Below are 26,213 nucleotides of genomic sequence, written 5' to 3' on the forward strand. Positions count from 1 at the left end.
TCATTTGAAAAATACAAAAATTGGAAAATCAGAGAACTATGGAAAAACAGAGAAAAATGTCATTGAATTCTTCTTTTCGGGTAATAAATGTTGATATTTTACTGCAACAGAAACATATTTCGATGGACTCCCTGGGCTGCAGCCTGCCAGGCTTCTCTGTCCATGGGATTTCCCAGGCAAGAATACTGGAGTGGGTGCTATTTCCTTCTCCAGGGGATGTTCCTGACCTAGGGATTGAACCCAGGTGTCCTGTATTGCAGGCGGATTCTTTACCACTGAGCCACCTGGGAAGCTGGGAGAGCTGCTATGTCCATCTTAACCAAGTGCATATAACTCTGACGCAAAACACTTCGCCTCTCAACAAAGCCGAACCATTCATAGTAAGAGTTTAAGGGTCATCAGTAGCATTGAACTTGGTCCATGTGGGGCTGGATGGAGCTCTGCTGTAGACCTGCTCTCACTGACCTGATAATTGGGAAAGCCACTTTTGGAGCTGTTATTGCTGTTGCTGCATCAGAGACCTGCTATAAGCGAAATAAATAACTAGGCTTCAGCAACAAGTCTGGACACGGTGCCAGAAAATTAGCTGTGCTGATCCCTACATTTCTCCATGACCTGAGGAAAGGGCCCTCCTCTATTTATTCACCTTGGAATCGCCAACAAACCACTGGCCCTGGAACATGGCAGGTGCTCAACAAACATTTGTGGAAGTGAGCTAAAGGCTTGGGTTCAAATTCCTACCTTCTCACTTATTGGTAGATGTTCCCATCCACTTCTCCGGCTTTGAGCCCTGTCTTTGAGCTAATGGCTTTCAGACTTCAATCACTAACAATGTCTTCTCTCCAAAACTCCAGATCCCCCTCAGTAACTGCTTACTGGACTTGTCCAAGTGGGTGTTCCATAAGTAGTCCCAAATAAGGATGTTTCCTCCTGCACTTATCAGTTATTGTTGTTGTTGTTCAGCTACCCAGTTGTGTCTGACTCTTTGCCACTCCATGGTCTGCAACACGCCAGGCCTCCCTGTTTCTCACCATCTCCCGAAGTTTGCCCAAGTTCAGGTCCATTGCATCGGTGATGCCATCCAGCCATCTCATCCTCTGATGCCCTTTTCTCCTTCTGCCCTCATTCTTTCCCAGCCTCAGGGACTTTTCCAATGAGACAGCTGTTTTTACTAGATGACCAAAATACTGGAGTTTCAGCTTCAGCATCAGTCTTTCCAAAGAGTATTCAGGGTTGATTTCCCTTAAAATTGACTGGTTTAATCTTCCTGCTGTCCAAGGGACTCTTAGCAGTCTTCTCTAGCATCACAGTTCAAAGGCATCAATTCTTCGGTGCTCTGCCCTCTTTACTGTCCAGCTCTCACAACCGTACATACTCATCAGATTCCCTCCCAAATCTGCTCCTTCTCCCACAAACTCTGACCTCCTTACAGTCATCACCCTTGAGGTACCCAAGTGAGAAACTAAAAGCATCTCTACTCCTTTGCCTTGCACTTTCGTCTTCTGTAGATTAGCTCATGAAATCCTGCTGACTCTAGTTTAAAAATGTCCCCAATTCATCCTGTCATTTCCATTCTCACAGCTGCTGTGTCAGACCTTCATTAAATCTTACCTAGACTACTGCATCAATCTCCTGGTCTCTTTGCCTCCAAACTTCCTGTTTCAAAACCTCTTCTGTGTGGCCATAACCGAAAGCATCTATTTAAACTCAGCCATAATTATGCCACTTCCCTCCTTCAAAGCACTCAAAGGCTCCTCAGTTCCCTAAGAATCCTAATTCTTAGACAATTCAGACAACCTATCGCTGTCTGGCTCCACCTTCCCTTTCTGGTCTCATCTCTTACAAAACTCACCTTCTCACCCTAAATCCTGGAGGAGAAAATGGCAACCCTCTCCAGTATTCTTGCCTGGAAATCCCCATGGACGGAGGAGCTGGGTGGGCTACAGTCCATGGGGTCACAAAAAGTCAGACACAACTTAACAACTGAATAACAAAAAAGCACCCTAAATAGGTGTCACCTTCTTTGGTCACACAATTTTCTACTCTTCCCCTAATTTCTCCTTTGCATAGGGTTGGCCCAGGATCTCCTAACTTCTTATTGATGATGCTCTGATCCTGTATTCAGAGTCCAGCCCTTTGGTCACCTCCTCTGAGAACCCTTCCTGGGACCTGCCAGGTAGAATCAAGCCCTCTCTTGATCTTGCCCTCATCCTTGATCCATGCATCTAGTTTAGCTCTCACCTTCATCAAGTCCTTTTTTTTTTTTTTTTTTTGTGCCTGGTGGGCAGCAGTAACCACAGCAGTGTTTGGGGTGAGAATGAATGAACACCTGAGTGGGGAGTGCTGGGTCTACTCCTGGTGCCACCTCCGTGATTGTGAACACAGCCCCAGGCTCTGGGTCTCTCCTACAGCCTCAGCCTCCTCCACACCCACCTCCTGTGCAGTGACCCCCAGGCTCACCCTGTGAAAGAACGGCCTCAGGGGCTTGTTTCCCAGGCAGACGCCTTCTTCCTCCTGCAGAAGACTGATTCGGTATCAATGCCCGCTGGACAAATTAGATTTGCTCAGGAAGACACAGCCATAAAGACAGATGCTGGGGCAAAGGGACTCTTGTCTGGAGGAAGGAGTGAATGGAGCTTCTTTATATTCTGAGATCCAATGAGATGTGACAGAAAGACCTCATTTCACATGATTAAACCTACGCAGGGTCCTGGTGGGGGCACACAAAGACGAGTTAAAGATATTCTCTAAGTTCTACTCAAACTTCGGGAAATGGTTGAGTCAGTCCTAAATTACAGTACTTGAGGAAGTCTGCCCAGCATCTCAGCGCTAGACTGGACTCTCTCCTCCCATAAATTCAGGTTTATCCTCAACAGAGATTTTCATTCAGTGTGGTAGAATCGCTGGAATGCTTGCTTGTCCACCTCTCTTATTAGACAGTAAGTTGAGGCTCGTGGTAAAGAACCTGCCTGCCAATGCAGGAGACATAAGAGACTAGGGTTCGATCCCTGGGTCCAGAAGATCCCCTGGAGAAGGAAATGGCAACCCACTCCAGTATTCTTGCCTGGAGAAGCCCATGGACAGAGGAGCCTGGCGGACTACAGTCCACAGGGTTCCAAAGAGTCGGATTCGACTGAAAGATACGCACAGGCTAGCCAAGGGCAGGGCTTATGTTTATTCATTCTACTTTTCTCAGAATTTAGCTCTCTGCCTGTCCCCTAGTAGATGTTTTGGAAATAGTTGTTCGATTAAACTGAATGGGAAAGCCCTCCTTTCATGCCTTGTACAAAACGAGCCACATCTAACTCTCAAATATCTCCAGACTGAACACACGGAGGTGTTCCAGGACTCGAGGGGAGGCAGGGGAGGAGAGGACCCCTGGGTCCCTTCGGTTCCCCACCCTCACCCCCGCTCTGGACACTCCCCCGTGGTCTGCCGTGCCAGAGAGGCAAGCAGAACGAAGTGATGAAATCCACAGGGGATTCACAAAGCCACTGCGGGAAAATGACACGATGACCAGTGGGATTTCCACATGGAAGGGAATCCAGGCGAAGGAGAGGCTGAGCAGGGGAGATTCACGGAATAATCTAGAAGGAAAAAAACAAAGCAAGGACAGGAGACGGTGATTGGCATCTGACTCCTGCTTGGGGGCGGGGCATGGGAGTAGGGATCGGAGATCCGGTGCTGCCCCACGGCCCAGGGCCCCAGGTGGGGAGCCGCGGAAAGGGATGCATGCCTCGCTTCAACCCGTGCGCGGACATGTGGTGCCTCGGGCTGCCTGCGCGCCCTGGCTCCCACCTCGGGCCTGACCCAGCACCCTCGATGGACGCTTCCCTGCGTCCTGGCACTGTCCTCGCGCCAGTGTCCCCTGGCAGTGTGTGTCCCACCCCCCACGGTGTCCAGGCAGGGGCAGGCCCAGCCCCAGGCGTGGAGCGGCGGACCCCAGGGAGATGAGTAAACCCTTGGCCGCGAACGGGCGCGGCCGGGCGGGAGCGTGCCAAGTCCTGAGATGCTGTAATACGCCCGCCCGGAGCGTCTGGGGTCGTGCCCGAGGGCCGGGAGGGGCTCGGCGCGGGATAAAAGGGCCGCGCGGCGCCGGGGCCGTTTTCTCGGCGCGGTGGCCGCAGCTCTGCGCTCCTCGCCGGCGGGGACCTGAGCGGCGTCCAGGGGTCCCGGGCGGACCAAGTCGGGGCGCCGGCGCCTCCCCGGGGGCCATCAACAGCGAAGCCCGGCCATGGCGGGGCTGGAGAGCGCGCCCGCGGCCAGGCCGAGCCTGACGTCCATCTCGTCGGGGGAGCTGCGCAGCCTGTGGACGTGCGACTGCGAGCTGGCCCTGCTGCCCCTGGGCCAGCTGCTGCGGCTGCAGCCCGGCGCGTTCCAGCTGCGCGGCGACCAGCTCGTGGTGCCCGCGCCCGCGGAGCCCGCCGCCGCGCGCGGGGGCTTCAACGTCTTCGGAGACGGGTTCGTGCGCCTCGACGGGCAGCTCTACAGCCTGAGCAGCTACATGAAGAGGTGGGTGGCCTCGCCGCGCGCCCCGGCCCGCCGCCTGGTTCCCGCCGAGGCCTCCACGCTGCCCACCCCCATCCCCATGCCTCGCTTCCAGAGATCCAGCCTGGACCCTCCCCACCCCCATCACACTTCTAGATTTTTCTCATTGCTAACATCACCCAGAGGTGCGGAGCTCCCCCTGCCCTGGCTTTTTCTGCTCTTTGCACCGACATTTCACAGCTGTCCAAGCCGCCCGTGAGGAGGGTGGGGGGTGGGCAGGGAGGGGAGCGCGGAACTGGCTGATGATTCTTATTTTCTGGCTCCTTAACCGGGTCAAATGAGTTCAAACTGGGGGCACACCCTTGCTAAGCGGAGACTCACACCCTGGCTTTAGCCTGGGGGAGGAGGGGCGGGGAGAGGTTCTTTCTTCTGTGCTATCAGCTAGAGAGGAGACCCGGTGAGAGCAAGCAGAAGTTTACAGTTCCCCATCTTTAGCCTCACTGCCTTTTCAAAAAAAAAATTAATAAATCGTGTCTGGTAAGAACAAAAGCCCGTGAAGTCCAACCCTGGGGCCATGTGGGCTGTCGAGTGGGCAGGTTTGTTCTGGGAAGACGTGTGCAGTGAGTGTGGCTTCCGGGAGCAGAGCTGGGGCCAAAACAACTTGATGGAGGGTCACAGAATGTTTAAGTGCGGTGGAAAAGTGCCTGGAGCTCTTCCTAGGGGACTTGAAGGCAGCAGGATTGAAGCCCATCTGAGGCGGGCTTTGGGAGGGCAAAGGAGCAGGGAGCTTCACCCTGGGTTCTGCTGGGGTCTGTTGCTTCCAGAGGTCACCCGGTCCCTCCAGAGGTCACCTGCGGGGTGGGGAGCTTGCGTTTGTGCTATGGAGCTGGGTATCAGGAAGCGGGACAGGTTGATTCTGAGATGAGTGAGCAGACAGCTATTAAGCTAGAAAGGCTTTGCTCCTGGGAGAGACAGCAGCCCTGGGCACCCTATGGGTGGGATAAGTCAAGAGGGGCAAGCAAACCAAAGGAGATATTTAAAATGCTTTCTTCAAAGCTGCTGGGGAACACCTTGCTTTTCCACTCAAAAGATAGTGAGGGCTTTCACTGAGCGCCTGATACAGGATTCCCCAGCAAAAATCTCTCCCTTTCTGAGTGAATTGAAAATTCCAAGCCATAAGCAGGGGATGGTGGTAGGAACTGAGCTAGAAATCAAATTTGCAGAGATTTTAAAAAGAAGATAAGCATTATATTTGAGAACAGAGTATGAAAAATAAAAATGTCCAGAGTTAATTGAGGCTGCAGGTTAGGTCCTGCAGGTTAGCCAGGCAGTCCTGGCTCCCCTGATCTCAACCAACAGCGCTGCAAAACTTGAACTGGTTTTGAAGTCTGGTTGTTTAACTCTTGCTTTGAACACCTCCTCCATAAGGGAAAATTAAACAGCAGTGGTTCCCCCAGCAGTTTGGAGTCCAGAATAAACAATAACAAGGTGACAGAGACCAGGGTGCAAAGAAGAATCAGCAAATACAAGGTTCTTATGGGCTAAGCAATAGCGTGCGGGCTTTTAGACCGCTTGGCCACGCTACCTCCTAGCGTGAGGGCTTTTGTACGTGGGAATGGCAAGGTGCACCTGAGAATAATTCGAGAGGTGGAACAACCTGCCTTCCTCTTGGGGGACAGACTGTGGCAGGTGGGTGTGCAGTCCTCTTTCAGGATTGGAAGGGAAACCTGGTCTGAACAGAGGGAGCCTTCTAGAAAGAAGGGGAAGACAGTTGTGGATAGCAGTGAGAGGTTTTCCCCTCACGGATCAGGAGTGAGAGGCACAGTCAAAATTCAGGTATCTGAAGTTGCTGCTTCTCAAACTGGCACAGATTTACCCAGTTGTCTTTGGTCTGAAGATAGATGCAGCTTCCTGTCTCAAAATAGTTGCTCTTGAGCTATCCTTCACTTCTTCCTTTCTTCCTTCTTTCCTTCGGTGATTTCTAGCCAACTTAACTGAAGAGGAATTTGCATGATTTACTCTTTCCCAGTAAGTTCTGGCACACTTCTAAAGATCCCAGATTCAAGCTCAGAATTGCCGCCCATGTTACAAATGAAATTTGCTCAGGGTACCAGGTGTAAATTACCATTAACTATCACACACACATACACACACCTTTCCCTTTTTTCTTGTAATGCAGCCTGTTAGTGGGATGTAATGGCCAACATTTGACAAAGAGGAGCTCTAATCCCTTGTTTTCAGCGGTCCTCTAGCATGTAAGAGGCTGCTTGGAAAAAAAGCAAATACATTTTTCTTTAATGTTTACCTGAGTCTCAGCATTGGTGCAAAGTATTTCACAGCTGTTGTCTCACAGAAGCTGGCAAAGTTGGTGCCATTGTTTGTTTGCCATTTTTACAGATGAGAAAATTAGGACTCAGGGAGATTAAGCAATTTCCCCGGGTGAGATGCCGGTGAACTGCAGGGTCAGGGCCTCTCTGCAGAGTTGTCTAACTACAGCCCAGGCTGTCAGCTAGTTGCTTCCAACCTGGAATAATTCTGGCTTCCTCTAGGACACAGCGGCACGCTCATAGATTTCCTGAACCTCAAATAAATGACTGGGATTACATCAGCCAGTACACATATAATCAGCCTAAGAGAGAAAGAAAATCCAGTGGTTTGAAGGAAGTCACTGGAAGTAGCACTGTGACCTGCTTCTGCTCAGATCTGAGCATCTCTTAGCTGGGTGATGGTCTCAGCCCCTTGAGGTGAGCCTCCTGGGGCAGGAAGTGCAGGGGAGGCGGGGAGGAGACACATGGGGGTAAAGACTCAGGGGAGGATGCGTCAGGGTTGGATCATACTTAGATTGTCACTGGGGGGAGCGTCAGTTCCGTCCTTGGTGGGTGGGAGGTGCCTGGGCCCTATCTGCGGCCCAGTCCTGCTTCTCAGAAGCATCCCTGCATGGAGCCTGGCCACCCTTACTGTTGTGCTCAGTGGGCTTCTGACACAACCAATCCTCTGCTCTGGCCTAGGTCTGAGCCTTGGATTTAATGACCTGCCCAGGATAGCAGCCCCTTAAACAGAATGCATAGTGATATTGATGAAGTAATAACCTCTCATGTGCTGAACTGTGATTTTTATGGAATTCCATTCAGGGTTAAGTGTGGACACCTGATGCAAAGAAAAGACCCTGATGCTGGGAAAGATTGAAGGCGGGAGGAGAAGGGGGTGATAGAAGACGAGATGGTTGGATGGCATCACTGACTCAGTGGATGTGAGTTTGAACAAACTCTAGGAGACAGTGAAGGAGAGGGAAGCCTGGCGTGGTGCAGCCCATGGTGTCACAAAGAGTCAGACACAACTGAACGGCTGAACAATAAAGTGTGGACAAGCATGAGTGCTGAGACCAGGCTGCCTTGGTTTGTACCCTAGTCCCACAGCTTACTAGCTGAGTGACTGGGGAAAGTTACTTCATCTCTGTGACTCAGTCTCCTCAGCTGTAAACTGGGAATAATAATGCCAACAACTTTATAAGTTGTTCAAAATTAAAATCTGTTAAGTCCTCAAGATAGTCAGTGGCTCATCTTCATCACAAGACCAATGTCAGCTTTTGTTCTCATCAAGCAGCCCCAACGCCAAATGCTTCACATGCTATTTAACCTTTCAGCTTCCTCATGGGGCACCTCTTGTCAGCCAGATTTTATAGGTGAGAATATGCACCTCAACAAGGTTAAAATACTTGCTGAAGTCACAGAGGCAGAAATCAAACCCAGATGGGGTGATTCAAAAGCCGTGAGCCACAGAACTTCCCTGGTGGTCCAGTAACTAAGACTCTGAGCTCCCAATGCAGGGGGCCTGGGTTCAATCCCTGGTCAGGGAACTAGATCCCATGTGCCTCAACTAAGAGTATGCATGCTGCAATACTTTTTAAGACTGGATGCAATTAAAATAACAAAACCCACGAGCCACTGATGCTTTCTTCCTCGGGAGCTTGGCTTTGTCCTTCCAGCCACACTCCAGTCCTTGCAAACACACACCTGTAGGCCTGGATGCAGCTACCCACAGTCCCCAAGGCTTAGCTAAGCCATGATTCCCTGCCCCCACCCGGGCCCCCGTCTCCTCCTTCTGCCCACCCATTGGCAGTCTATTTGGCCTGACAGAACAACCCTTCTGCTACACCTGACTCAGCTCAGTAAATGGTTCTAACTCCAGGCCTCTTGGCTTTGCTTCTTCCTATTTACATTGCTAGGACATAGCCCTGTGGACACAAGGAAGCCGAGCACTGTGCATTCCTCTGGTCTCTGTGTGTTTGAATGATTAACTAGTTTGTAAGCCTCTGAGTAACAGGGATTGTGTCCTAGGCCAGTGCTTCTCAAACTTTTAATAAGCTTGCAAGTCTCCCAAGGAGCTTGTTAAAACACAGATTTCAGATCAGATACAACTGAAGAGGGACCCAGAATTTTGCAGTTTTACAAGCTCCCCTGTGATGTCAGTGCTGTAAGTCTAATAATCAGACTATAAGCAATGAGGTCTTAGTTGTGAATCCTTTCATATTGAAATGGTATGTTTTCTTAGTCCTCTCCTAAGGGCTTCTGTATGCTTCTAGAAAGCAAGACTATTTTCTTTGTTAGGGCCCCAGTGCCAAGCGCATAGTAGGTGCTTTGTGGTTCAGTAACCAAGTTGTGTCCGACTCCTGTGGACTGCAGTACACCAGGCTTCACTGTCCCTCACCGTCTCCTGGAGTTTGCTCAAACTCATGTTCATTGAATTGGTGATGCCATCCAACCATCTCATCCTCTGTTGCCCTCTTCTCCTTCTGCTGTCAATCTTCCCCAGCATCAGGATCTTTTCCAGTGAGTTAGCTCTTTGCATCAGGTGGCCAAAGTATTGGAGCTTCAGCCTCAGGATCAGTCCTTCCAAAGAGTATTCAGGGTTGATTTCCTTTAAGACTGACTGGTTTAATCTCCTTGCTATCCAAAGGACTCTGAAGAGTCTTCTCCAACACCACAGTTCAGAAACATCAATTCTTCAGCACTCTGCCTTCTTTACTGTCCAGTTCTCATATCTGTACATGACTACTGGAAAGACCATAGCCTTGACTATAGGGACCTTTATTGTCAAAATGATGTCTTTGCTTTTTAACACACTGTCTAGGTTTGTCCTAATATTTGCTTAGTCAATGTTTATTGCAGAAATGAATGACTGAACATGCATATCAATGATTAGAGCCACAGACATTAGAATGATGAATCTGAAATTTTTGTTTATTTCACAAGAGTTGGGCAGAAGAAGAAGGTGAGATGATGAACCAAAGGAACTGTTTTGAGTGTGTAGGGGAGGTTTTGCATAAAACTAACAAGTTGATACTGAAAAGAATATCCTTGTAAGCTTTTGCTTAGTAAATTCTTAGCGAAGAATTGTGGAAGCTATTAGCAATTTCTGGGCCTTTTACACAAGGACTATTCCATATATTCCTCTTTTTCTCTATTCCTCCCTACATATTTTAGAAATGAACACACACACAGATGTGAGCCATGTGTTTCAATTTCTATTTGTCTTTGAGTATTAAATTGTCAGTTGTTGTTTAGTTGCTAAGTTGTGTCCAAATCCTTGTGACCCCATGGACTGTAGCCCACCAGGCTCCCCTGTCCATGGGATTCACCAGGCAAGAACACTGGAGTGGTTTGCCGTTTTCTTTTCCAGCGGATCTTCCCGACCCAGGGGTTGAATCCAAGTCTCCTACATTAACAGGCGGATTCTTTACTGCTGAGTCACGAGGGAAGCCAGTTTAAATTGTCAGGGGCCAGAAACTTTGGAGTGACTTTTGAATCATTCCAAGATGATGTAAAATCTGAAGGAAACTGGAGAAGAATAGGTATCTTTGGGGTGGGGAATCTTTCAGCCACTCTTAATTTGCTAGAAGCAAAAATTCAATGTTCTTTCTTGGTTCTTTCAGATACTGCCTTCATTAAATTGTTCCCTTTAACATTCCAAACTAAAAAGATGAGTAAAGAAATTGGATTGAGGGAGGAGAAATTCTTACTCATTTATTTTTCAGATACTTATATAGTCCTCTTTTCCTGGTAACTCGAATGAACACAACCCTGGCTGTGTGTCAGAAGCTTACAGAATTTCACCCACGGGCCAGCGGAGTTGGCCAGAATTGAAGACACTAATAATGTTTGTTGATCATCTACTATGAGCCCACATCTGTATGTCTATGTTATGGGCACATTACATCATCGAATGGAAGGTGATTCTGTTATATCCCTTTTATTGATGAGGGGACCGGATCAGATGGGTTAAGTAACTCACTGAAGGTCAAGATGAACTGTGGCTCTGGAACTGAGTTCACACAGCCAGTCAATCAGGATGCAAATTAAATCTTATTCTGAATCACTATGCTTTCCACTGGGGCTTCCCTCATAGCTCAGTTGGTAAAGAATTTGCCTGCAATGCAGGAAACCTGGGTTCAACCCCTGGGTTGGGAGGATCCCCTGGAGAAGGAAATGGCAACCCACGGTATTCTTGCCTAGAGAACCCATGGACAGAGGAGCCTGGCAGGCTACAGTCCACAGGATCGCAAGAGTCGGACACGACTTAGTGACTAAACCACCACCACCACCATGCTTTCGCATCACAGTGTTCTGCCTTTCAATCCCTTGATAAAAGCCAGGTGTAGAAAGTTCCGACCTAGGAGCATTCTGGGGCCAGAATAAAAGCACTGAAGAAATCAGAGTTTAAAGCAGCTCTCAAAAAAAAATAAAAGCAGCTCTCTTCAACTGTTTGCTTCTCTTCCCTAGGGATAACTTCAGCAAATATAATAAATATCCAGGACACAGGAGCAATATCTGCATTAGCAGCTCAGAAATATGCATAATGAAAGATGAGATAGCTAGTCTCATCAGACTAAGGTAGTCTAGTCAGGCTCATCTTAAAACTGGTAGTTGAATGTCAGGTACTTGAAGACCTGTGAGGTTTAACAGTTAGGTCCTCAGTCTTTTTTGTATCTCAGTGACTTGCATATCCAAACTTTGTACCAGCGGGCCTCTGAAGGGCAGTGTCTGTGCGTCTGTCTGAATTCAAAAGCGATGTTCCCATTTATTTATTCCACTGTGATTCTGAAGTGTTTAACAATTGGACCATATCTGGGAGGTTGGGAATGGATGAACATAAGGGGATATTGCTTCTTTGCGACCTGGTTTCAATAGAGCGTTAAGCAGGGATCTTGCCACAATCTTGTCTGTAAATTCTGTTATCAGAGCTCTTGTGTGAGCAGCATTTCCTCACATCTGTGGTACAGTGATAACTGGCACTGCTCTGTGATGCTGTTGACAGCCCGGGTAAGATCCTAAAAGTGCCTCTAAATCATCAAAGGAAGATTAAATGATGTCGAGCGTCATCTTATTATTCAGGATATCTTATGAAATTCAGGCTCCAGAAGAAGTGACTCATGTTTAGGTTATGCATTTAACTCAACATGTGACTCTCCAGAACTACCCCCCCACCCCCCAAGTCCCTTGTCTTTGATCAGGGCTAGTAGCATTCAGAAAAAGCCTCTTCTGCCGAATTCTGGGGGAAACCAATTATTTTTCCAGCCAGTGATTGTTTCCAAGTTGAGATTTTTATCTTTTCCCTGCCAGCTATACCTCCAATGAGACATCAGTCGAGTTTGTAGGCAGAGGCAAGTCATTTGAGTAGTCCAAACTGCAGGCTTTCTGAATGTATTACACACATGCACGCACGCCCTAGAGAGTGACTGTAAGACCGTGGCTGTTGAGAGCAGAGGAATCACCTTGAGGGAAATATTAAGTGTTTAAGTGACCATGAATTCACTCCACGATAATCAAGTTGGGGAGAGTGTGAAAATTGCTTTGGATGGATCACAGGTGGTACTCCCGGCCCAGCATCATGCATGTGTCTCTCTGACATTTACACCAATCAGACTTGGGTCTTTGCTTCTTCTGCTATAAGCTCTTGCTCCTCTTTTCTCCATCTGCCCTGTCTCACACCCCCTGAAATCACAGACCTCACCGGCTGGCCTCTCCTCACCTGCTTCCCTGGTCACTCCCACCTGCCTGTGTTCGGTTCTAGGCAGCCGAATAGATGGATGGCAGAGGGGGTGGGGAGCACAGGGGGACCCCGGGACTGCTGCCCTGCGACCCCACCCCCACTTCCTGGGCCCTGAGCGCCTCAGCTGCATAAGGCACAGGTCAGCACCCAGGCTTAGTGGATGAGTGAATGAGAGTGCAGGAGCCCAGCAAAGGGTCATTCCCGTCCTCCTCCCTTCTCCTTTGCTTCCTTTCTCCAGGACCTTTTGGCAGTTGGTCAGCTGGGACATAGAACGGTGACACTACCCTTCAGGGACCCGCTCAGCCCATGCTCACCCCACCCTGTTCTGCCCAGGGAGGGTGGGGGTGGGGGAGGCGCGGAGGAAGAGCCATGCAGATCCCAGTCTGCATCTGTGTTATCTCACCCGGTCTATTCCGTGGCTCCCCCCTTCTCCACCCCAACCCTCCTCTCCCCAACTCCTGCCCCCTCACACCCGCACCCCTGAACAGGGACACCAGCCCCCCCCTCATTGCCTGGATGCACCAGCCTGTGTCCCCCTCACCCATCGCGGGAGCAGCCCCCTAACCACCACCACCCTCCCACCCCATGCCCAGGGTTGGGAGGTGGAGGCCGCATTAAAAGCCTGGTGAAATAGAAGGCAGGAAGCATTTCAGGTGCTCCATTGGGGGTCAGGTTTTAAAAGCTCTCAATGTCAGATCTGACAACCCCAGAAGAAAAAGATGATGACACAGATTTCTACGAGACGGAGTTGGAGGCAGACGAGAGGAAGCTGTGTTTTCCTGACTCGGGGGGTAGAGAAATTCTCCCACTGCTCTTGACCCAGCCTTCGGTCTGGGTCTCCAGCTCCGGCCCCTCTAAATGGGTTGATGAAGAAGGAGGCTGCGGATTGTGTGACCAGAGCCCCCCAGCTGCAGGCGGTCCCCAAGGCTGTGATTTTTCAGGTCAGGTTCTGGAAGGACCACAAGCCAGAAATGCAAGAGCGGTCTCTGCCTGAGACTAGAAGCCAACACAGAGCACTATAACAAAAGCCCCCATTCACCCCATGCAGACCTCACAGTGATGCCCATCAGTGGGGAGGCCGCTCTGTCTTGAAGAGGGCCCAGGGCAGACGCATCCCCCAGCCCGCTGGGTACCTCTCAGCCAACCTATGTCCAAGCTGCTTCTGAACTTGGGTTTGGTTAGAAAATTAGCCATCTTCTTGAAAGAAGCCAATTTGCATCTTCTTTTAAATCAACAATGCAGGTAGAGACACAGAAAGGCAGCTTGGAAAATGTGTAGAATAGGGAGAGGAAACTGACATGCTGGAAGACACAGTCAAAAAGCAAAAAGATCTTCCTGGGATGGAATAATGAATCAAGACCAAGGAGGCTAAGTTGAATAGGGCCCTGGGCAGAAATCATACATTAGTTTTTTAAAACTGTACAGGCTCACAATCGGGGGAGATGTGAAGTAGTTCATGTGAATATTGCATCTCTGGAGGGGGCTGGGTTTATCTCAGGATTAGAAAAGGGAAGAGAGGAAGAAAATGAAAGGAAAATTTCAGATCCATCCGTCAGGATGACTACACTGGAGAAGACCTTGAGAAGTCTACTTACTTAAGTATAATTCATTCTCAATCCAGGGATACCAGTGCTCTGGTAGTGCTATCTTAGGGGCTTCCCAGGTAGCTAGTGGTAAAGAATCCAACTGCCAATGCAAGAGATGAGGGTTTGATCCTTGGATTGGGAAGATACCCGGGAGAAGGGCATGGCAACCCACTCTGGTATTTTTGCCTGGAAAATCCCATAGACAGAGAAGACTGGTGGGCTACAGTCCACAGGGTCACAGAGAGTCGGACACAACTGAGCACGCACACGCGCGCATACACACACACACACACTGCTATCTTACAGCCCAAACAGATGGTAGTGGTCATCATCTGGTAAAGGCTGCCCCTGAGAGCTGAGTGCTGGTGCCAGGCACCCCCAGGCCCAGGCCACCTTTGGGTGGCATGTTGATCTGTCAGTCAACCAGGGGAGGGGGAATTACTTATTTGATACAAGATATGGCTGCCTCCCGAAGAATACACTTTAGAGGACTTCCCTTGGAGAGTCTGTGGATATAGCAGGTGTGTGTCCAGTACATGCCTGTCCTGACTTCAGCGGGAGGCTACATAGCATTTGTAATCATCTCTGCTTTTTTCACAGATATGTGGAACTGACAAACTACTGCGATTATAAAGACTACAGGGAAACTATATTGAGCAAACCAATGCTCTTCTTTGTTCATGTACAGACGAAAAAGGACTCCTCGAAAGGTAGGTGTATAAAGTTTGGGTTTGGTTCTACCTTTCTGGGCTGTGGACTGTGGCCTGTTGATGAGGCAGAAATTGGATGTGGAGAAAGCAGAGAGGGTGTCAGCTTGTGCTAGGCTGGAAGCTTGATGGGTTAGGCCATCAGCAGAGGCCTGCAGAGCAAACCTGTAAATCACCCTGCGGCAGAAGTTATCTGCCTCTGAGTTTTCTTTCATACTTCCTGTCTTGGCAGGAAGTGATCTCTGAGCCTGCATGGGGTTGCAAAAATGACTAGAGTGATGATGATGATGATATATCATACTGTCTACCCCATATCAAACACTCCTGTGAGGAATGAGCTAATGTCAATAATTGGGCAACAACCCTGTGGGGCATGTCATCCAAAGGAGAACATTTTTGAACCTGAAAACAGGAACTGTAATAATTATGCTGGGACAGAGGTATGAACTAGAACTGACTCAGGCATAACTGGGATGCCTGGTCATCCTGCCTCCGTGGTACTTATACCATCCCCATTTTACAGGTAAGATAGTGATAGTGAAATTTGCTCAGTCGTGTCCAACTCTGCGGCTCCATGGACTGTACCGTCTATGGAATTCTCCAGGACAGAATGCTGGAGTGGGTAGCCTTTCCCTTCTCCAGGGGATCTTCCCAACCCAGGGATTGAGCCCAGGTCTTCCACATTGCAGGTGGATTCTTACAGATGAGAATCCTAGTTTTCTCTCTATCTCTCACAGATGAGACAACTGGGATAAAGAAAATAAATGGTATTTACAAAGCTTGGTCTGGACCCCAAGCGGGGAAAGGGAGGGTGGCGTGAATTGGGAGATTGGGATGGACGTATATACACTATTGATATTATGTGCAAAATAGATAAATAATGGGAACCTACTGTGTAGCCCAGGGAATTCTACTCAGTGCTCTGTGGTGGCCTAAATGGGAAGGAAATCCCCAAAAAGAGGGAAGATATATATACGCATAGTTGACTGACTTTGCGGTACAATAGAAATTAACATAACACTATTAAGCAATTATTCTTCAATAAAAATTAATTTTAAAGGGAAAAAAATGCTTGTAGATGCTTTCATGTTTCATGCTGTGGCCTTCAAATTTCAAAGATATTTCTTTATTGTTTCTTCCAGGAAATCAAACTGATAGCAACTAAATTAACTCAAATTCCAATATGAAAATATCTCCATTTGCCCATCTTCCTCCTGCTCAAAGTGATATGTAGAGAGTCACGAGCATAAGTTCTGTGATAGCATTAGAATTTCTTAAACTTACTCCTAAAATGTTCTTAAAAATGAGTCCAAGAGAGTAAGAATGGGCCTACAAGTTCCAAAGAGACTTCCTCAAACACTCCCATCCTCATTCAGATTCATAGAGCCGATTCTCTGCTCATTTTGTTCAGAGTCATTCAGATCCCCTGCTCACTTCATAATTCAAAGTCAAGATGCCCTTCTCTGCAGGAGGGCCGGGAACAGATCACAGTGTAACAAGGAATGCTTGTTAGCGCATCTGAGCCCTTGATGTCATTTGGCTTGCTGGTACCAGAAAGCCGACAATTCTCTAAGAAGTAGGTCTAGGTCGCAAGAGCACCCTTGGTTTTCACTTGTGCTTCCTCATTTCTAGAAAGGACATACGCATTTCTTGTGAACACAAGGCATCCCAAGATAAGAAGACAAATAGAGCAGGGGATGGACATGGTCATTTCCTCAGTGATTGGAGAAAGCTACCGGCTCCAGGTGAGTTGGCCTGTGTTAGTCCAGGGCTGCCAACAGACAGAAGGGCTCTGGGCATTTTAGGCCAGGATGGAGTCCCTAGAGCTTAACTCTCACTTAACTGAATCCAGACTGACATTGTCTATTGCTGCATTATCACTACCAATAAAGTGAACTTCATTTCTAGCAACTTCTGAGAAATGGGGTAAGAATAAATATCAGTTTGACCAAGCAGTTCAAGGTCTTTACCTTGAACTTGATGGAACTTGATGCAAAGGCAAAGATTTGTTTGTTTGTTTTTAAATGAAGGAAACTATTTAAAATTATGTCAGAGAAATAAAGGGTGTGATATTTTGGACATTTGGACAGCTGTTAATTCTATAATTGTGTGGTAATGTATGTCTATAATATAATGTTATCGTCATATCCATGTAATTAATTAAATGCTTCTTTCTCTTTCAGTTTGATTTTCAAGAGGCAGTAAAGAATTTTTTCCCTCCAGGAAACAAGGTTGTTAATGGAGAAGATTTGAGCTTTGCGTATGAATTCAAAGCCGATGCATTGTTTGATTTCTTCTATTGGTTTGGGCTCAGCAATTCCACTGTAAAAGTGAATGGAAAAGTTCTAAATTTGTCAAGTACAAGCCCAGAAAAGAAGGAGACCATTAAATTATTTCTGGAAAAAATGAGTGAACCTTTAATCCGAAGGAGCAGTTTTTCTGATCGAAAATTCAGTGTAACTTCTAGAGGTATGTTAAAAACTCTCAAGTAGGGGCTTCCCTGGTGGTCCAGTGGTTAAGATTCTGCACTTCCACTGCAGGGAGTGAGGTTCAGTCCCTAATCAGGGGACTAAGATCCCACATGCCACGTGGAGGGGCCAGAAAATTTTTAAAAATGAAAAAATAAATATGACCTTTAAAAAAGTTCTCAAGTACCCCCAGAATGATAGTTACAGGGTAGAATAATATCATGGGAGAAAAGGATCAATTAATGGAAAAGGAAAGGCCTCTTGATAAAGGGGAAATATAATATCACATTTTTCAGAAAGTAAGAAGTGAGAAACATTTACTACTGAAAGGAAATATAGTAAACTAACACAACACTGTAAATCAACTGCACTCCAGTAAAATTTTTAAAAAAGAATATAGTGACTTTTCCTTTTAAGCTCCTTAAGCTTTTCTCTCAGGTGTCTCACTGTGCGGCACACTCAGAAAATAGTTTTAAAATATGTTATTAACATAGATACATGTTAATGCTCATTGAAGTATTTTTAACAATAATTTTACAAAGAAGAATGATGCTTTCCTGATGTGCATATTCAGGGAAATGTGTTGGTTAGGGGAGGAAGACATGTGGTCAAGATATCCATCTTTAAAAATGTTTGACGGCTTCCCTGGTGGCTCAGTGGTGAAGAATCTGCCTGCCAATGCAGGAGGCACAGGCTCCATTCCTGGCCTGGGAAGATCCCACATGCCTCAGAACAACTAAGCCCTTGCGCCACAATTATTGAACCTGTGCTCTGCAACAAGAGAAACCACTACAATGAGAAGCCCTCCCATCATAACTAGAGAGTAGCCCGCACTCGCCACAACTAGAGAAAGGCCCACGCAGCAACAAAGACTTAGCACAGCCAGAAAATAAATAAAACCAGTAAAATTATAAAAAATATATTTGGAAGGTTCTCCAGGGTTTCTAAGACCACTAAAGAATAACTCTTGAGAATTCTTCACTTAACAAACTGCAGGTCATATCTGGTGCATTCTGGAGTTCCTATGCAGTAGCTCCTCCCCAGGATTTGGTAAGACTTTTCAGGTGGTATGGCTCAGGCAGTGACACCAGTCAAGTCTTGTCTGGATTTGTCTTCTGCTGAGCCTGCCCTCTATCCCAGGCTAGTCTGTGCTGAAAGGCAACTTCCTTGAACCAAGACTCTTGCAGCTAATTGCAAACAAAGAAAAACACTCAAATAAGCCAAAAAAATCCACCAGTCTCTATGAACTTGCAGTTAAAAAAATTTTTTTTTAAATACAGATGCTTCACTAATTGTTTTTAATAATAGTTGCTTTCTTCCAGTGTTTCTAGCAAAAATGCTTAAAGTGTGTATTAATTGTTTAGTCATGTCTGACTCTGCAACTCCAAAGACTGTAGCCTGCCAGGCTCCTCTGTCTGTGGAATTCTCCAGGCAAGAATACTGGAGTGGGTTGCCATGCCCTTCTCCGGGATCTTCCGACCCAGGGATCGAACCCAGGTCTCTTGCTTTGCAGGCGGATTGTTTACCATTTGAGCCACCAGGGAAGCTTCTCCCGGTTATTTCTTAGCCTGGAAGCAGCTTCCCTCTGTCTCTGTGTGTCTCTCCCTCCCTCCTGCCTTCCCTCCTCCTCCTTCTCTCCCCCTCCATGTTGCTTTCTGTTGTCTGTCTGGGTGTTCCTTACAAAGATGCCTTTATGTTCTGTTCCATCGCAGCCATGTGTGGTGGTGGTAAGAGGGGGAATGCTTATATGCTTACCCTTTTGGGGGAAGATTACCTTGCCTGGCTGTGCCCAAACCAGATGTCCGCTCCTTCCTTGGACACCGTCCAGCCTCACCCACTGGCCAGGGCAGCCTGGGCAGGCTTTCTCTGTTTCACCATCGCTCACTCTCTGTCCTGCAGGCTGTCTGGGCGTCCACTGGTTATCCCGGGGACACCGAGGGGCGTGTGAAGTTGGGCGATGCTTCCTTGCAAGGTTACTCTGAGCCAGCCCTGGGGCCCCCTTCCACTCCAGACCAGGGGAGGGAAGGTTCCTCAAGGCTCATCTGAGCCATAATTATGCACCTCAGGTGGTCTAGCCACAACACATCAGTGGCCAGGCAGGCATCTCCACTGACTCTGCCCTGGTGATCAGTTAGAGTCTCCTTCTCAGAAACTGACCTTTGTCCTTGGCATCTGGTCCCCACCTGTGGGCCTTCTGTCATTAAGTGAGAAACGGTACCTTCATGCCCATTCCATGGAGAGGCAAGTGACCGTTCGCATCATCTTGGTGAACAGCAAGTAGCATGTTTCTGCCTTTTGAGATTTTCTGGGGAAGCCAGGATTCTCTGTTCACACTGAAATGGTTACATTGGATGTTGTGTGGGTTTTAAGTACTGTTGGGTTTTGGTTTTGGTTTTCCAGAGATGGTAATAATGCAGGCCCTTTTAACTTTTTTTTCAGGTTCAATAGATGAAGTTTTTAACTGCAATCTGTCACCCAGATCATCTCTGATGGAGCCTCTTGTGGTGGAATTGCCATTTCCATGCGTTCTGGAATCTGAGGAGACACCAAACCCGTTTATCTGATTGGGTTGGATGTTCCACAGTTCCTCCTACACCCCAGGCCTGTGCCAGCATCGAGGCCTAAGGGGACGTGAGAGAGTGGGGAGGCAGGTACCTCCAGACCCTCTCCTCTGACAGGGCCCCCTTCCTTGCATTTCCAAGGACGATGCCTTGGCAGCCTGATGCAGCTGACTTCAGGATGGGAGGCTTTGGCCCCACGGCTGGGAGGTTCCTCTCCTTTGAATGCTTCTGCAAAGAGCCAGAGGGAAGCAGCAGGCATCATACCCTGGCATACCCTGGCATCCTGGGGGCTTCCCAGGCAGAGCCATCTTACCCAAGTTTTGCTCTAAGATGCTTCCTATCTCCAGGTTTGGCCCTCTGCTTGGGGACATCCCTGTCTGAACCTAAACCCAGCAAGTATGAGGTTAGCAGTGCCATTGTCTTGCAAACCGGGCTGAGCAAAAAAGTCCAGGACCTTTCTCCAGAAGTCAAGCCAGTTTTTCATCCTGCTGGTAGGATGAAACCTTAGGACAAACACTGGAGGTGAGGCTGGATGGAGGACTGGCCAGGATGGTACGATTGTAACCCTGCCCCCCGCTGCCTGAAATCTGAACTCCCTTGGCCTCCCTCTTAACAAAGTGGCCTGTGTAGAAAGAGGCCAGGTGATGCGATACCAAACGTGACAGGAGAAGGATAATGTATGCGGCCGTGTCCTCTCTATTAAAAGCACATAATGTCAGTTGGGTATTTTATAAGCTTTTAGCAATCCTAACACTAAAAGCAAAATAGAAGAAAGCTATGCATTACCATAATACATTGTAGTCACATCAATACATTTTTCATCTCATAGCTACAGTGGCGTTCTTCAAAAAGAAAAAAAAAATCATCTTATCTATATACAAAAATCTGCATGAATGAATTGCTACATAGGCTTCTAATAAGAAAGATTTATGGGTCCCGAGTATAATTTTCTTATCCTTTTAAAGAATGTTCCTGTATGATACGTTTTGATAGCACCACCCATTGTCCTTTCATTTGTATTTGAAATGGTATGTGCCATATTTGTGCAATTAAATTTTTCCTTAGCATTCAACATAGACTTGATTAAATTTGTGACCAATATGCGTGACCATTCCATCATGCTATGCAGGTGGTATGTTTGGCCTTGTAACTTACTTACAGTAAGAATTGTGGTTTTATAGCTACTTTCTCAGGAAGAGCCTTTTGGGGGACTTCCCCAGTGGTCCAGTGGTTAAGATTATGTGCTTCCAATGCAGGGGGCGCAGGTTTGATCTCTGGTCAGGGAACAAGGATCACACATACTGCAGGGCACACACAAAAATAAATAAAATTTTTTTTTAAAAAGAGCCTTTTTTAAATAACAAGTCTATGAATTATTTGGAGGAAAAAAGTGATGCTGATATCTCAGAAAAGGGGAATCTTCCTTAATAACAGAAAATGATAAATGTTTATTATTCAAATGCAGTGCAAAATGAAGAGTATTAACAATCAAATAAGTTTTATACCAGAGCACACAAATCTTAGGTGGATATCCAATAGTATATGCTTCCCAAGGGGAATAGAAACTCTATTCACAAAAATTGACAAAGTCCATTTTTTTTGAAAAGCCATCAGTCATCACTCTAGGAATGGACTAAAGATCTAAAAGTTTTTTTTATCATTAAAATTTTTTATCAGTTGACTCGGAACCAAGTGCATCCGCTCATTCGATATGCACTTAGCAAAGTTTTATCCACTGCCTCTAAGGAAATATGTGTGTGTGGTTAGTTGTTCAGTCATGTCTGACTCTTTGTGACCCCATGAACTGTAGCCTGCCAGGCTCCTCTGTCCATGGAGTTCTCTGGGCAAGAACACTGGAGGGGGTTTCCATGCCTTCCTCCAGGGGATCTTCCCATCCTAGGAATTGAACCCAGGTCTCCCACACTATAGGTGGATTCTTTGCCATCTGAGCCACCAGCGAAGCCGAGGTGCTGTTGAGTAATGGTGCCTAAAACATGGCCCTTGCTTTCAAGGAGCATGCAGTCTTGTAACAGACAGGTGCTCAGCTAGTAAGAACAATAGTTATCAGTGCTCAGGGACAGATTCAAAAATGAAAGCATCTAAAATGCTTATGATCCAGTTTTGGTGATAAAATTAATGACATGTAAGTGTAAGATTTAGTTTTAAAATAAATACGTAATGATTGATTTATCCAAGTGACAGATTATGGAAGCTCTCAGTGAATGAGTCACCTTGGAAGCTATTAATTTGTTCCAAAAGAATGCAAATCCAGACACTATCTACAGAAGGAGGGAGTTTTTCTCTTATTACCTCATGGTTAGAGTTTGAATTTTGGCCAAAGGATAACACTGCCTAACTCGATTGCCTACCTTAATTATCAGCTCAAACGTCTTCTGTTTCAAGTACTCAGTCTGTCTTCAAAGAGCAAAGTTATACCTGTATTTAAGGAATTCAAAAGAATGTGCATCAATTTCTGAACGGAGTTTCTAACACATTTCAAAGATGCTTTAAGCAATAGCAGTGTCATTATAATAAATGATTACTTTTAAGAAGAGAACATTCATTTGGAAGGATAAATGCTGTTCCAACAGATTTTAAATGAATGTTCACACTTGATACTCATGACTTGAATAAACTTGAGAGAACCAACAGTGTAAGGCATGAATAATTACTCAAGAGACAACAGAGATGGCCCAGGAGGAAGGTGACATATATGTATGATTGACAAGGTTTTGATAGAATGAAAGGTCTGAACTTGCTGTATGGCTTTATTTGAATAAAATGTGAGTTTGGTGAGTGGCAAGTTAGAAGCAGAGCTTAGAATTTACCCTGTTAAACTGGACTGTCCTAATAGAGACTAGTATGGGGTTTTCTTTTCTGGATTTTTCAATGGAAGGATAGCAGTCATTCTTGGATTGCTTAACCACAACCCCTCTTGGTGGCAGACAGGAACCAGGTGACCTCAGGAAGACCTGGACCTTGTTCTACCCTGGGCCATCCTGGGCCTCTGGCCTCTGGCCTACTTGCAGATTTAGGAATGGCCAGGCCCCACAGGTGTGGAAGCCAATTCCTTAAACTAAGTCTCTCTCTGTACACACACACACTGTTGGTTCTGTTTCTCTAGAGAGCCCTTAATAACACAGAGTCCATCACAGAAGTTGAGGAAATGTTTTACAAGGTAATCAATCAGCTAAAAGAGAAATGGCAATTTTTTTTTTTACGTGAAGAGACTTGAATAAAAATAAAAGCATTGCATACCACATAGTAACAGGAAGTCTTTTGCCCAAATATAACAAGCAAGTCAGAAAAACCCCACTCATCATATTGGTACCCAAAGCACTTGGCATCACTGAAGAATATCTGTGACCTTTTCTGGGCTTTTGGAAGCAGCCACCGACAGTGTCTCCCACCAACTCTTTCCCACTCCTTCTCACTCCAAACTCACATCTCATGTTAACCGAAGCAGAGCTTCTCAGGATGGAATGTGCCCTGGAATCTCTTGAGGGTGAGGCTGCAGATCCTGATCTAGGAGATCCGGATGGAGCCTGAGCATCTGTGTTTCTAACAAGCTGCCAGGTGATGCCAAGACTGCTGGTCCTGGGACAAGGCTCTAGATCTATCCATCTCAAATGTTGTGAATCACCTGCGGGTCTTATTAGAAAAGCAGACTCTTACCCTCTCCCCACCCTCTGCCCTGACTTGCTGACTCAGAACCCGTGTCCTCACCAGATGCCCAGGTCGTGACAGACATGCTCCTTTTGGGGACCACTTCCTGGCACATCTACTTCCTCCAGGCTGGGGCCGCATCCACCCTCCCTGGAGGGTCAAGTTCTCTCTCGCGGCTCCTTGGCCTTGGCCTTGGCCTATGAACTTGGTTACTCTTCTCTCCTCTCAGGTAATAACCCTGTACCTGACCTGTTCCCTCTTCCCCCGCTAGACTCTCTTCTCTTACACGGACAAAATTCAATGTTCTTTCCTTGATGTCTCCTCCCTCCACCACCCACGCCTGTCCTTACTTCTTCATCTCATGCTTCTTCTGTACGTGTGTGTGGCAGACAGAAATTGATTGTAATCCTTTAAATTAGGAATAACCAATTAACCTTTAACCCATTCGCTGCAACTACTCTCAACTGGTTTTGTGTGTGTGCCAAGTCACTTCAGTCGTGTCTGACTCTTTGCGACCGCATGGACTGTGGCCGGAGAATCCTCCGTCCGTGGGATTCTCTAGGGAAGAATACTGGAGTAGGTTGCCATTTCCTTCTCCAGGGGATCTTCCTGACCCAGGGAACGAACCTGCCTCTCTTATGTCTCCTGCATTGGCAGGTGGGTTCTTTACCACTAGCACCACCTGGGAAGCCCCCATTTGGTTTTGATCAATTCAAAACTCTTTCAAAGGCGTATTGGAAGACTCGATGTCTTAGTTTCTGTGTGATTGACTCACCTTGGCAGGGGATATGGAACCTTGCCTCTCTTACTCCTAGAAAAGAGGATTTACTTAAACTGCCGACCTGACCCTTCATGCTGTTGCCTAATCCACTTCAGTGCACTCTCCTCGCATTCAGGTGGAGCCCAAGTTTCCCAGAGTGGCTGCTGGGCCTTCTGCTAGGCTCTCCCCCTCATCTTCCACAGAAAGGCAACACCTAGTTCTCAGGGGTTTTGAAGGATGCAAGCCGTTCCTGGCTTCTGGGACCTCACTCAGTCTTTGGGTGCCACTCCCTCTTCAGCTGGTTGCCTTCCGAGCACCCTTGGAAGCTTGTTCAGTCATTCAATCGTGTCTGACTCTTTGCAACACCATGGACCGCAGTACACCAGGCTTCCCTGTCTTTCACTGTCTCCTGGAGTTTGCTCAGACTCATGTCCACTGAGTCAGTGATGCCATCCAACCATCTCATCCTCTGTCACCCCTTCTCCTCCTGCCTTCAACCTTTCCCAGCATCAGCGTCTTTTCCGGTGAGTTGGCTCTTCCCATCAGGTGGCCAAAGTATTGGAGCTTCAGCCTCAGCATCAGTTCTTCCAATGAATATTCAGGGTTGATTTCCTTTAGGATGGACTGGTTTGATCTTACTCTCCAAGTGAGCTCAGTTCAGGAAATTCCTTTTAGGTTGTTTTCACTGTGTCCCACACACCCACCCACCCCAAAGTTCCAGTAATAACCCTTAGTGCCTCTAACATACATCATATGGCTCACTTCCGGTGCTCAGTCAGTATCTGCTAAGGGAAAGAAGGGAAATGTTTCTACTTAATCCTTGAACGGAGTTGCCTCAAGTGAAAGTGAAATTGAAGTCGCTCAGTCATGTCCGACTCTCTGCGACCCCATGGACTGTAGCCTATCAGGCTCCTCTGTCCATGGGATTTTCCAGGCAAGAATACTGGAGTGAGTTACCATTTCCTTCTCCAGGAGAACTTCCCGACCCAGGGTTTGAACCAGGGTCTCCCGCATTGTTGGCAGACGCTTTACCATCTGAGCCACCAGGGAAGTCTCTAGTTGCCTCAAGGAACCCAAATTCAAAGGCAAGAAGAGCACTGTACTGCTCACAATGAAATGGACCTATGAGAACCATCCATTTTGAAGCAGAAATGAAAGACTACAAAAAGGAATGAAGATCAGAAGAGCAATAAGACAAAAGAGCAATACCATAGGTGTGTATGGCTTTACGATTTATAAAGTATCGTTAGAATTATTCGTTTTTACAGCCCATTGAGGTGGATACTCATATATTCACTTTACAGATAAGGAAGCTGAGACTTGGAGCTGTATCTGCTTTATGCCCAAGGCCCCCAGGTAAAAGCTGACAGATCTTCTGCCTCTCAATTCAGCGTGTACCCAACCCATCCCACCCCTTGCCCATTTCACAGCTTGCCTAGGAGAAGACAAACATAAGATATTAATAAAAATTCACTTTTAAAATTCTATATACCCACTGCTCTATTTTTAAAATGTACCTCTTTTAAATTATACTATGCTAATGAGCTCTATTTCCAGACAGTAATCTGTTATTGGGTGTTACTTGCTTAATTTAGACTCCACTACTAAATCTTAATTTAGATGCATTCCTTCTAATAACATCGACAGAAGTCTGTGTGTCCCACCATTCACTGCAACAAATTTCAGAGTCTAAATGTGTTATATTCATTCCATTACATGGATGAGACTCTACTCTCAGAAAATTCTTGTTTAGCACTTCATTTTTAGGCTAAAAATGAACTTTTTTAGCACTTGCATGTAAACATGTTTATCTAAGGTCTGTGTTATAATAACTTCATGAAAGGATAAGGGATTGTCATAAATTGCTTTTTAAACATGGAGCTGGCAGTCTCCAATGCATATTTACTGTTTTCTCTTTGAACCAAAGT

General features: G+C 46.8%; 1 protein-coding gene across 1 annotated transcript; it reads left to right on the forward strand.

Annotated features, from left to right (window-relative positions):
* The first annotated feature begins 4,138 nt into the window (after positions 1-4,138).
* MEDAG (mesenteric estrogen dependent adipogenesis) lies at positions 4,139-20,931 on the forward strand. The gene is made up of 5 exons (XM_070471753.1): positions 4,139-4,512; positions 14,724-14,833; positions 16,463-16,575; positions 17,014-17,299; positions 19,738-20,931. The coding sequence occupies exons 1-5, from the start codon at positions 4,235-4,237 to the stop codon at positions 19,860-19,862; spliced, it is 912 nt and encodes a 303-aa protein (XP_070327854.1). The 5' UTR covers positions 4,139-4,234; the 3' UTR covers positions 19,863-20,931.
* The last annotated feature ends 5,282 nt before the right edge of the window (positions 20,932-26,213 follow it).

Source organism: Odocoileus virginianus, chromosome 8 (genome assembly GCF_023699985.2).
Source record: "Odocoileus virginianus isolate 20LAN1187 ecotype Illinois chromosome 8, Ovbor_1.2, whole genome shotgun sequence".
In the NCBI taxonomy this organism is placed as follows: Eukaryota; Metazoa; Chordata; class Mammalia; order Artiodactyla; family Cervidae; genus Odocoileus; species Odocoileus virginianus.